This window comes from Vidua chalybeata, chromosome 2, assembly GCF_026979565.1.
Source record: "Vidua chalybeata isolate OUT-0048 chromosome 2, bVidCha1 merged haplotype, whole genome shotgun sequence".
Lineage (NCBI taxonomy): Eukaryota > Metazoa > Chordata > Aves > Passeriformes > Viduidae > Vidua > Vidua chalybeata.
Window position 1 is genome coordinate 32,757,273 of NC_071531.1, and position 12,645 is coordinate 32,769,917.

General features: G+C 38.1%; 1 protein-coding gene across 4 annotated transcripts in view; it reads right to left on the reverse strand.

Moving 5' to 3' along the window:
• Nucleotides 1-3,245: 3,245 nt before the first annotated feature.
• Nucleotides 3,246-12,645, reverse strand: part of HERC2 (HECT and RLD domain containing E3 ubiquitin protein ligase 2) — a 103,039-nt gene continuing 93,639 nt past the window's right edge. For all 4 annotated transcript variants that reach the window (XM_053933750.1, XM_053933745.1, XM_053933736.1 and 1 more), the window contains 7 exons: nt 9,762-9,903; nt 8,771-8,965; nt 8,561-8,673; nt 7,476-7,666; nt 5,646-5,751; nt 4,906-5,118; nt 3,246-4,248 (listed from right to left, as the gene is read on the reverse strand). In XM_053933750.1, the coding sequence (XP_053789725.1) occupies nt 3,976-4,248; nt 4,906-5,118; nt 5,646-5,751; nt 7,476-7,666; nt 8,561-8,673; nt 8,771-8,965; nt 9,762-9,903 (1,233 nt within the window). In that variant the 3' untranslated portion in view covers nt 3,246-3,975. The remainder of the gene's footprint in view (nt 4,249-4,905; nt 5,119-5,645; nt 5,752-7,475; nt 7,667-8,560; nt 8,674-8,770; nt 8,966-9,761; nt 9,904-12,645) is intronic.

A 12,645-nucleotide genomic window follows, 5' to 3' on the forward strand; every position in this document is an offset into this window, starting at 1 on the left:
GGGAGGAGTGTCAGACAGGCACTGAATGCCACGTTTCAGAGCCCAGAGCTGAAAGGGTACTGCTGTTATCTGCATTCCTTCCTGACCACATCCCATGACCTGTTGCGTGGAGCCTTTCAGTGTACATCCAGGCACAATGAACAGGGCTGGGATGTGTGTCTGTGTTCTTGCCAGTGGCACGCTGTGAGCAAAGATCAAAAGTTGAGGATGCTCTGCTTTCCCTGTGGCCATCCCAACAGGGCTGGTAAGGCACACTTGCTGCTGGGCTGAGCAGTGCAATTACAATTGTAGCATGATATGAGACACTCAAGAGACCTCCAAGAGTAGCAGAGTGCAGGGTAGGTTTGTTTAATATCACTAAGGACAGAAAGAACCACTAGCTCTGTCTTAGACTCACCCTGAAAACAAAAGCCTTGGGGTTGGCTGTCAGAGTTTTCCTCCCTTTTCCTTGCTGCACTCCTGCCTGGAGGGGTTGCTTTTTCCCATGTTCTCTGGAAAGGTGAATCTTTCATTACGTTTGCTGGCTCATAGAATGATTTGAGTTGGAAGGGATGCTAAAGATCATCTAGCTCCAGACTTGAGCAGGGACAAACGTTCCTCAGGACTAACCACCTCAAGCATATACATATCAGTGCATGCAGACTGGGGAACAAACACAAGGAACTGGGGCTCTGCACCCAGTCAGAAATTTATGATGTCACAGGAATAATGGAAACACGGTACGACAACTCACATGGCTGTAGGATCACAGCCTGTGTAGCCTGTAGATGGGTATAGGCTAGAGGAAAAGGGGATGAATACTCACTGAGAACTACAAGGGTATTGCCAGGGTTTGTAGAGATGCAGTCCGAAAAAAAAAAAGCTCAGCTTTTGAACTGAAACTGGCCAGAGATGCTAAAAAAAAAAAAAAGAAAAACACAAAAAAGGTTTCTTCAGATATGTAAACAACCAGTAAAAACAGAAGGAAAACATGGACTTGCTGTGCAACAGGAAAGGTGAATTAGTCACCAGCAATGCTTAAAAGGCAGAAGTTCTCAACACTTTCTTCACCTTGGTCTTTACCAGCACTGTTGGGCCTCTGGCCTTTGGAACAAAAATCCAGGTTGATGCAAACCTAGACTGACCATCAGTGAAGAAGGAGTTGGTGTGTGAACTGTTGCAAGAACTCAATCCCTACAAATTGATGGGCCCTGACATTATCCACCTGAATGTGTTTAAGAGAGCTGGCTGACATAATTTTGGGTGCACTTTCGACAACCCTGTGGAGATCAGAGGATATCCCAGAAGGCAGCAAGAAGGCCAATGTGACCCCCATCTAAAAGTAGGTCTTAAAGGATGATCCAGGAAGTTACAGGCTCATCAGTCTTACTTAAGTCCCTGGGAAAATTATGGAACAAATCCTCCTGGAGGGCTATCACAAGTCAGATGAAGCCCATGACTGGGAAAAGCAAGCAGGGATTCATGAAGGGCAAATCACACTTAACAAACCTGCTCACCTTTTGCGACACGTTCACTGGCTTGGTTGATGTGTGGACAATGTCTACTGAATATGAATGAACAGTGTGCTGCTGCAGCAAAGAAACCCAACAAGATACTGGGTTACATCACGATGGAATCACCAGCACTGATAAAAGTAGTCTTTATCCCACTTGGCACTTGTGAAGCCACACCTGAAATACTGTGCTGTTTTGGTCCCTACTGTGCAAAAGTACATGGACAGGCTGCAGAGGATCCAGAGAAGGACCACAAGGAGGACCAGGGGATTGGAAAGCCTGTCATGTGAGGAAAGGCTGTAAGAACTGGATTTGTTCAGCCTTCAGAAAGGAAGCTTTACGGGAGACCTTATCAACATATTTCAGTATGTAAAGGGTGCTTACAAAGATAGAGACTCCTTTTTTACAAGGTGTGCCATGGAAAAGGGGTAATGGTACAAATTATTCTTGAGGAGATTATTATTAGACAGAAGAGAAAAAATTTTCACAGAATAATCTCACTAGGGAGGTGGCAGATTTCCCCAACATGGACACTTTTAAGATTCAGCTGGACAGAATGCTGAACTGTCTTGTCTAAATTGTGCTTTTGCCAAAAAAGTTTGGAACATATCACTCTTGAGGACCCTTCCAACCTGATAACCTATGAAATGCTGTAAGTCAGGCCACAGGTTACAAGCATCACACTGTAAGTTGCCTGCCACTCTTCTGTTAGGATTGGAAAGCAAAGGAGGCTTAAGAAACTTTTACAGTTCAATGCAACTGTATGCAACAATGCAAGTTTAGTGCAACAATGCATATAGATTCCTTACCTTAAGCATACTTCCTTTTTTCTTTTCTTGGATAGAAAATCCTGACATTGTTTTTCCTTCCTATAAGCAAGTCATAAACTCCCATGTTACAGTAGCCCATATGCTTCTGAAATGGGGCTTGAAATTCAACAATGGCAATTGAACTTGGTCAAAGACCTTGTACTGAGATTTGGGCATGACTCATTCATCCGCTCTCCTGAAAAGCTGACTACAGAATCTCTTTGATTGGGTTGGATGCCTACAGGGCTCCGGTGTTAGCATGCTGAAGGGCAGCAGACAACCACATGAGCACTTCTGTACTACTTCTTCACTCCTTACCCTCAGGAGAAATTCAATTCAGCAACAAAGATAAAAGAGGTTTCTTAAAGGTTTTTGAGTTTTGCATCTTAAAGACTCAAAAAGACACAGCATTTTTCACCAGCAGACAGAGAAAATTTGGAGGACCGAGCACAGGCCTGAATTCTGGAACCTCAGATGAGATAGAAGATCAGGAAAGGCGCATTTATTGCAAGAGATCTTTAGCACTAAACAGAGGACTCTAAAGGTAACGTATTTCAAACCACTGACATCTGACTACAGGCAGTTTTACCACTATACTGAAATATCAAGTTTGTCTCATGAAAACTTAGTTCATGATCACAGTTAATATTTAATTTAGTTGGAAGAGAAGTCAAATGCACACACTAAAAAAGAATTAATCCACTCAATTATGTTAAACTGTAAAATGCTGAATACTCACATATACCTATCCTAATAATTACAGAATCACTACAATTAACATGTTATCTGGACTTGCTCAAGTTTACTGTAGCTCACAAAATCTCTGTATTACTGGTGGAGCAGTTTGGTCAAAAGCTGTACATTGCAGAAACATTTCTTAGCAGAGCTGTTTCCATGTTCATCCCACATCCAAGCTGCATTACAATGAAAAAACACATCCTGGTTCTTAATGTGGCAGAACTTTTATTTAGAGGGAAATTATAATTTTTGCATTTACATGGCACCAATTATATACAGTACACTTTCCATGATAAGAATTATGATGCTGTTCACAGAAAGGTATCAAATTTGAGATAAATAATGCATAAGCTAAAATATACAAACCAGGGGTGGAGGTGAAACTATTGGCCATTTTTAATTATCTATAGAAGATTTTCAAGGAATAATGTTTATTCAGTGTTCAAAAACTTTTAACAAACTTCTAGTAAAGTTAATTGAAATATTTATAATACTATTCCGTTGTTGCACAGTATTTCCAATATACAATCAAGAAGATGCACAGAACACAACACTTAATATGAAAAAAACTATTGCACCCACAATTTAAAGGTTTCACTGCCTTTTGGATGCTGCACTACCATATTTATATAAACATTTACAACACTTCAGTAAACACAAAAGTTCTAAATGTAGTGCAGCATTATGGGGGGCCATTTTCAGCTCTTAAAATAAATGTTAAATGCCCATGTACTGTGCCATTTATTTTAAGCTGATGGATTAAGCTGTAATCCTTAAGTCCTACTGTGAGTAGCAAACACACTCTCCCCATGTTCAGAAGATTACCATCCCTCTGACTATATAGTCTCTGTTCTGAAACCTAAACTGTCCTTGGCTTCATTGTCATTTTGGCATTTTGCCTCAGTGCTTTTAACAACTATTCCTTATATTACTTTTCAATGGCCTGTTAAGTAGTCCTGTGTAGAATCTGAAGCAAAAGAATCTGCATCTTCATTATCAGAGTCGTCACTGCTGTCATCAGCCGCCGGCTCTCCCGTCAGCGCTATGCGGGCATAGTCATCAGTGTCTATGGACTTGCAGAAGTGAATGGCATACTTCAGTTTTTCCTCTAGGACCTGCTTACAGGAATACCTGGGCAGCTTCAGGAGAAAGAAGCACGTGTATGACTCAGGAAGGAAGTGGTCTGGAGGATTGTATTTATCCAATACCTGTTAACAAAAAAAAAAAAAAAAAAGAAAAAAAGCACTATATTTTTGATTTTTGTTCGCTGTCCAAAACACAAATAAGTATCGAAATAATAACTGGGATTTTTTTTTTTAGCAGCTTATTGTATTTTTGATTCTGATGCTGAAGTTTCTTAAAAGAACAATGAAGAGGCCAAATCCATTCTCCCTCCACTAAATCAATAAATAAAAACAGACATTTATGAGCTGCTTTGATTATGAATATGTGGTTGGGAGCAGTCTAAAAAAGATGCTATTACTTCAGACAGTATCAAAAAATGATTTGAAGATTGTGTGGTTTTAATTTAACTGAAATTATTAACTGAACAGAATGAAATGCTAAATAAATACCAGCAAAAACAGTTGCATGACAGTGGAAAACTATCAAAATTCACAGAAACAAATGGCTGGGAAATTAAAGGAATATCCACTTGCCCAAGTCAAGACAGAAGAATAGTTCTATACATTATGTAACTGTCACAGACATTATTCAACTGTTGCACTGTTGAATCTACAGTGTAAAGCTGCAGAACAGTTTAATGAAATCAGGCCTTTGTTATGTCACACTGCTACTTCTCCACTACCAGCTTTTTAAGATGCCCCCAACTTTCCCCATCCCACACAAAAATAATCCTGAATTACCTGAATAACAAAATCCCTCCCCCTAAAGTCTGCAATAGTCCTGGGCAGCCTTGTTCTGCCCCACACAAAACGCAGGAAGAGAGATCGCTCTGTGTTGGAGAAGGACTCCATCACTTCCCAGAACCACTGTATCAAGGAAGCAGTTGGTTCAATGCCTTTGTAAGTTGCTACAGATTTCAGGAGATGAAGTGGGATATCTGGGCTTCCACATACCTGAAAAATAAAATACAGTGATAGGCTACACAAGTCTGATCAAATAAATTACAAGTGATTTGCTCCCTCCCTTCCTTTAAAATATTTAATCAGCTTTTACCCTGACAAACTGAGCATTCAGATCTTTGAAATGCCATGCATAGTCTCCTAGTACAAAAATACTAGATATACATCTTCCCATCAGGCAACAGTAACAAACTTTTTTCATACTCCTGAATTTAGGACAAGAATCTCCAATTTACTTTCTAGATCACTGGAATGAGATCCAGTGGCATGTGGGGTTTTTTGGTTTTGCTTGTTTTTTTCTTCCTGAAATAATTCATTTTATTACTGCTCAGCTATGTCAAAATAATTTTACTAGCACCAAGAGGGCAATTAACCATTTTCTGGTCTTCCCTTGAACTAATGTTTTTAACCACACAGCAATCATTGTAAACAGCATTTAATGTGGGTTTTTTATTAGTAAAGCAAGTGAATAATCTCACTTCAAGTTAATCTGACAGATGTAACAAAGCAGAAATTGATACCATAGTTTCCAGTTCATATCCTGTAAAGAGTGAAAGTAGAGGAACTGGAACAACACGGGCCATCCCCTCACGAACTGCTGCAACTTGCTCATCAAATTCATGAAGCCTGTAAAGAAACATTTTTAGAATTTCTGTGAATGTAATTTCTACCAATTACTGTGTTATCAAAGCAAATTGAACCATTCTCCTCAAATGTCCAGCTACGTACCAAAGAACATTAAAAACATTTTTTATAAGATACTTGATTTACTACACCAATTCCTATTGCAAAGGAAGCTATCTCCCAATGTTTTAGATATTTTATTTCCAGTATTATTCATGTGCTATGCTTGGCAAAAACAAAACAATATCCCATTTGGAAACAATATGCTCTTGGAAAAAGAGCAGCTCTATCTTGAAACTCTAACTTCAAACATTCTCAGTACTAGACAGAAGCTATAGTATTAAAAAAAAAAGGATCTGAACTAAAATAGGATGTCTGAGGGGACAGTAGGTTTTTCATTTCGAGACAGGCACAGAGAAGTAACATTTTGCTACTTCTGATGCCACACACTATTTGTGTTTGGCTTATTTTTTTTCTATCAAATAATTTCTGAGATGTTTTACAGAGCCCTCCAAAGCACAGGCATCTCTTACAAGTACTGTCCTCAGGCCAGTCAACACCAAAATAAAGATGTCGAGACAAGTTTGGTCTTTTGCATCCGCTTTTCCACATGGTGCTAGTCTATTCAGGCGCTAGTTTTTCTTCTCAAGGGCTTCATATAATTAAAAAACTTGGTACTTAACCTTTAAATGTTTCTCCACAAGGCTTCTTAACTGTAAAATGCTTTAGAAATGCTTGCTCAGGTCCTCTGAGGACAGCCAGAACTGGCAAGAGAGCAAAGACATTTCTTCAAAGGAATATCAGCTCCAAATGAAATCTCTCTCTTTACTGTCAGAAACTGATTTATGTATTGGCTCATAACCACTTACAGAGGAGAAAAAAAAAAAAAAAAGAAAAACTAAGGCTGTAATTCATGATTGTTGACAGACACTGTAACTACAAACTAATAAGCAAGTATATAAGACTGTGATGATACAGTCTTGTTCAAGCACCCTCTAAAGAAGAGGAATATGGTGGATTGAATAAAACAAGCCTGAACCAGTTTCTTATCCAAATTACCTAAACTTACATATTCCAGTAGGCACTAGGCCCACTTCTTCAGAGACAAGATGTTTATGATTATTTCTGTGATGCACTCATCTAGATTAGCTACCTGGCCACGTAAGCAATCAAAGGGCAGTATTCTCAAAAACCAAGCAGTTATTTCCCACTGATTTCTGTGGGTGCTCAGCTTGTAGCACCCATGGATGTGCATCAGTGTCCTACCCAAGGAATGAACATTTTGGTTCATACATTCCAACTTGAAGTAAGAATTCAGCTGATACTGCCCTTGACTGCAGCTGATGATATGCAAAAGTATGAGTGCAGCAGTACTAGATCTAAGCTCTCTTGATAAGGAGCTTACTGATCAAGCCTATTTCTTTAGCCCACAGGAAGAATTAGGTGCCTACGACATTACTCCACCATGAAAACTGGCTGCCAAAACTGCTTAGTCCGGACAAATCTAGAGGCACACCTGCTCATTTACTTTGCTTCCAAAAATTAAGTTTAAGATTTTTTTCCTTGGATACAATAAATGAAATCAGAAAATCTACACTGTAATCACATGAGAATATTAATATACTTGTATATAACAGGCTAAAGTAGCATATTGTTTAAAAGCTGACATATTTTTTACAATGAAATGCATATTCATATCAGTAATTTTAATAGTTTATTCAACAAACCTGTAGTTTATTGCCAGCCTCACATATTCTGCTCTGTTATCCAGTGTAATATGGGTGTACTTGGAACTCAACTGAATATCTTGACCACTTGCATTAGGCACAGTGAATGGGAGGCTCATAGCTTCAAATTCTTCTGAAGTAGCTTCATTGTCTCGAATGTACATAAGCCCAGGAATAAAATCTTTATCAACCTTTGAAAGCAAGAAATCCGAGTTAAAGCCAGTTTACTAGCACTATACAACAGCATCTCTTGCATACCAAAAGCAGTGTATCATGTGTTACCTACCAAAACCTTTGACTGAACTGTGTCTGACCACAATTCATCTAACTTGAATTCAAAGCTGTGAAATAGCTTAGTACTTTGCACAAAGCTTCATTATGTTGGATGTGGGAGAGTGCACATATTCTAGATGTCAATCTTTTTGGACGGCATTTGCCAAGAAACTGTATCATATAAGAAAAGGGATTTGAAGCTTAAAAGCATAATCATCCCTACCAGCACTGGATTTGATACAAAAGGAATCCCCTCAATGACAAGTAAATTACTCACTGCTTTTATAGGAAGTGCATTTCTACATGGCAGTATTTCAGAAGGAACTTTTCTTCATAATGAAGACCTAAGTCTTATTCCACATTTACTGAGCTCAGTAAATAGAAATTGAAAGCTTGTGAAATTCAGTATGTGATCACAAACTAGTAACAGATTGAACTCACTTTCTTTTACTTCAAAACAGTGCAGGCACATGCCCTCAAATCAGTTATTGCATCTGGCTACAACAGAGAGTAACAGCTACAGAAAGGTCTACTGCTAAGTAGGAATTGAACTGCAAAGACTGTCTAGTCAAACCCATGGGAAAATTTGAGAGTGCTCTAGAACTCAAATAGATTATTTAACTACTCCTGAACAACTTAAATTTACAGTTTTAACAGTCAGTACAAATCATCCTTGTATAGTGGCTCAAAATATAAAAGGTCAATCAAAATACAAGGACATAAAAACCAAGGAAGCTAATCACTTAAGAAACTTATGCCACGGTCTGTTTGTCTTCTCTGAGTTATATCCTACCCAGCAACTTCCTTCTCACCTCACTGAGATCAGCAATTGTTAGGTTCATTCCTGCAAGCTGTTTCCACACTGGCTCAGCCAGGTTGAGGCTCAGAGGGCTGCCAGTCCGGATAGCAATGCCCAGAAGTACACCTGTAAGTTTAAATATAGTCCATTGCTTTTGTTAGATTCCCAATAATCTGACTACACATAAAGCACACAGAATGTCACAAAGTTGCTAAGAAATTACCAAGAAAGCGAAACATGTTCATATGCAGGAGTGACTTGGCAGCAGGATTTAATAGGAAACAATCTCTGTTTGCTCCAGATTCATCTCTTCCATTTGGTGTCACAATTAACAGAGGGGTCAGCCCATTCTGAAGTTCTTCACACATTTCTGCTATTGATTCACTATAGCCTCCACCACAATCATCCACAGATTCACCTTGGAGAAGAAAAAAGACTCAAAATTAAATATTCTTTCAAAAATAACTGAAGTATAGAAATAAACTGTATTTCCTCTCTGGGGATAATTGAGTGAACAAAGGTTTACTAGAAGCTGCAGTGTTGTGTCCCTCCATATGAAAACCCTAGAAGTCTGGCTCTGTACTTGGATGTTTCCAGTTCATTGCAAAACATATAATTTAGATTATATGACATATCACAATGCCAAAAATATTATTTTAACTGAGTGCAAAAAATATTTTGTGCCATATGCTAATCACAGTAAAATGCAACAGAAATATAAATGTAATAGTGGGTTTTTTTATGAGTGGCTTTTTAAAGTATGTATGTCTTATTTAGCCCATACACATTAGATAGAATGGCTCTTCAATCTAAAATATTTTTTATTAAAAAGCTCAGAGTGATAGGTGAATTGTAAAAACTACCCTACCAGTAAACTAGCTAGCCAGGATTATTTGCCAATTCAGACAGCTAAAAAATTAGGTTTAGGTTTATGTTTATTGTAAGCAGAAGAGCTGCCCCAGAACCTGAAGAGAACTACAGACATGCTTCCATTAATCGTGAGGGGTTTTAGAAAATAATTTTTCATTTAAAATAATAAAAGATTTTTTACTTCCCAACATTTTAAGCACCTTCCTCTGCCCACACACATGTATTGTTTTTCTGGATCCCTTTCTTCCTTCCTTCAGGTTCTCCAAAAGAGTAAATCCAAAAAAAAAAAAAAAAAAAGTAAAGTGCAAAAATAGGAAGGGGTGGTGTGTTGAGAATTTTCTTACCAACAAACTTGACTTTCCAAACACGATGAGGAAGGAGAAGGCTGTCAGGGCTAAAGGAGCTCATTTTAGCACACATCTGTCCAAACACTGACTTTGTACCATCAGGTCCAGCCAATCCTCCTTTACTTCTGGAACGTTTTACCTATTGAGTAAGCACATTATAAAGTCACTCTAAGACATATTTCAACTGGCATCACTGTGCAGATAAATAAGGAATTTTCAGTTCCCCCAGCCACCAACACCTTATCTTTAATTTCCAAGTGTTCCTTGTTCATCTGTCATTAATCAGCACTATATCTGTTCAGCTTTAAAGGAAAATGGAAAGACAGAGGGATAGCAAAGATGAAGTCTGATGATAAAGACCTCTCTTGTTTCTAAAGAAGCAGCTCATGACTTGGCTAATTAAGTTTTTCTGATTTCAGTCCACTTAATTCACTCTATCTCTCCTCATAGATTCAATTGAATAATCCGGGTAAATTTTTCACACATGACACAGATTAGAGACTGTGTTGTTGGCCAGAAAACTGAATGTGTTATTCTTATATTCATTAATAGTAACAACTAGATATGCATCTATGATACTTACTAGGAGCCTCTAAAAGAGAGTAAATACTACCAAAATACATATATATATATATAGATACACAAATAATGTTTTCTTAGGCACCTACAGAAAAAGTGTATTTTAATATTTGATGGAGATCCCTAAGACTGGCATTCAAGTAAATTCCCATGGATTTTGCTGCAAGAGATACACACAAAGAGGTTAAGAATACAGAAAGTATTTCACCAGTATAGAGAGGAAAGAAATGGAAAATGAACAGAGAACTGAAGAAACACAAGGCTTTTTTTTTCCCCGCTTGGTGTTCTGCAATTTATCTTCTCAACATGTCCTGACTGCAAATGGACTCCTACGTGCACAAAGACCATCAGCACCTGTGAGACCATTCATTCAGAAATAGCTGAAACTTATCCCACTATATTTAGTCACACTACAAGCTACAGTGCATCTTAAAATCCAGTTGTTCTCGTGCTGTGTATTTCTGATGGCTCTGGATGAAACAACCACCAGATTTCTTTCAGATTTTAGTGAAAGGGTGATACACCCAGATCCTCTTCATGTGTAAGATTCTCTCTATCAGCATAAGCTGGTTTTAATTCAATGGATTTCTGCGAAATTTGTATGCCCAAGAAGTTTTAAATTGAGAAACTTTTTATTAGTCTTAAGCAGCTTGAAAAATACTGGCCATCCTATGAGACTCTCTTCAACCCAGAAGAATTCTCTCCCAGAAGCTGGGAGAAACCTAATACATAAAGCCATGCACTCAGACACTAACAAAAAAGGCTTACAAAAAGATGACAGATTCTAAGTTGGAACCAGCTAAGAAAGAGGAATATATGTTAAGACAGATCTATGAAGGAATCACAATTCAAAGATGTCACAAAATCATCAGAAGAGGTACAGAAGTATTGCTGTAATAATTTTCAAAGTACACAGTTCTCACTTGTACCCTGAGTTTCACTTTTCTATGCTCAAACTGAAATGCTACAGAATAAATAAGAGTATAAAAATATTAAGAGTACAGAAAAGACTATTTTACACAAGCAGACAAAAAAAACCTTAGCCTGATCAGTGTAGGAAACGGAAGGCTGTCATCTAATGAATGCTATTTAAAACTACATTTGATAAGGGAGGAGACAATAACCAGGAAGGAGGGATGTTATTTAATTTGAAATGACACTCAAAAAGAACAAATCATTAATTCATTCATATGCTGTGCCTACTTTAAGATCAGACCATTTTTACTTATCATATTAGTGAGATTCCTATAACCCACATTGCATAATGTAAGGAGGAAAAAACTAGTCTTAAAGTGGTACTTCATATAGCCATACATATCACATTCTCCCTTCAGAGTAAAGAACATTAAACCAGGAGATTCTTTGCCATATTACATTCATGAAAGTAGACACTCACCTTAATAACTGAAATTTGCATTCTTTTGAGAAGGAAGAAATTCCTTTCAACTGCTGTGCAAAGATGTGTTTTAACAGCATCATGAAAGTATCTGCTTAGAGGTCAAAACACACTGTCCATTTGACACTGCATGAACTACACCACAACTTACACTAGGAAAATCTGATCTGCAAGTAAGAGGGTCAGTAAGCAAGTGCTTACTGAGCACTGGAAGTCTGTCTAGTCATTTAGCTGTAAGTTCACTTCTGGCTTAGTTTTTGACCATTTATATTACACCTTTCCAGAACAGGGCCCAGGTGCTGTTTTGAGATATTTTACTTAATGACTATTCCCAAAAAGTAGTATGGATAAACCTGCATGAAATTTGGTTTCTTCTGCCCTATGCAGTCCTCCAACAGCATCCATACTGCTTCTGTGCATCCAAGCTTACCTTCATGCTACAGCTCAAAGCATAAAATATCTACACTCCATTTTATGCCGTAAACACCAGAGTGGCACACAGTTGAGTTACAGTACAGCCATCACATTGTTTCTCACATACCCTGAGCAGAAAAACTACAGAAAACCACCATGTCCCACCATTACAAGGTTCCCAACAGAAAGACCTAAGGCCAAGAAGTATGTAAGGTGAATGGTATCTACCCTAAAGGAATCTAGTCCCTGTAACACTGGACCCCAAGATAGGGGAATGTTGCTTTGCTTGGGTTTACACTGCTGTTATGTTCAGTTCTGGTGCTTTCAAAGAAACCACCAAACAGCAAGGGATGCTGAGGAAGTATTGTACAAGACAAGTCAATACCTGGAAAACAAGTTTAAATTAAAAACTCATCTGTTTTTTTACACCAAGGAAGATGAAGTGAACTTACTGCACTATATAATCTATAAACTGCAAGAAGAGTCTTCTGA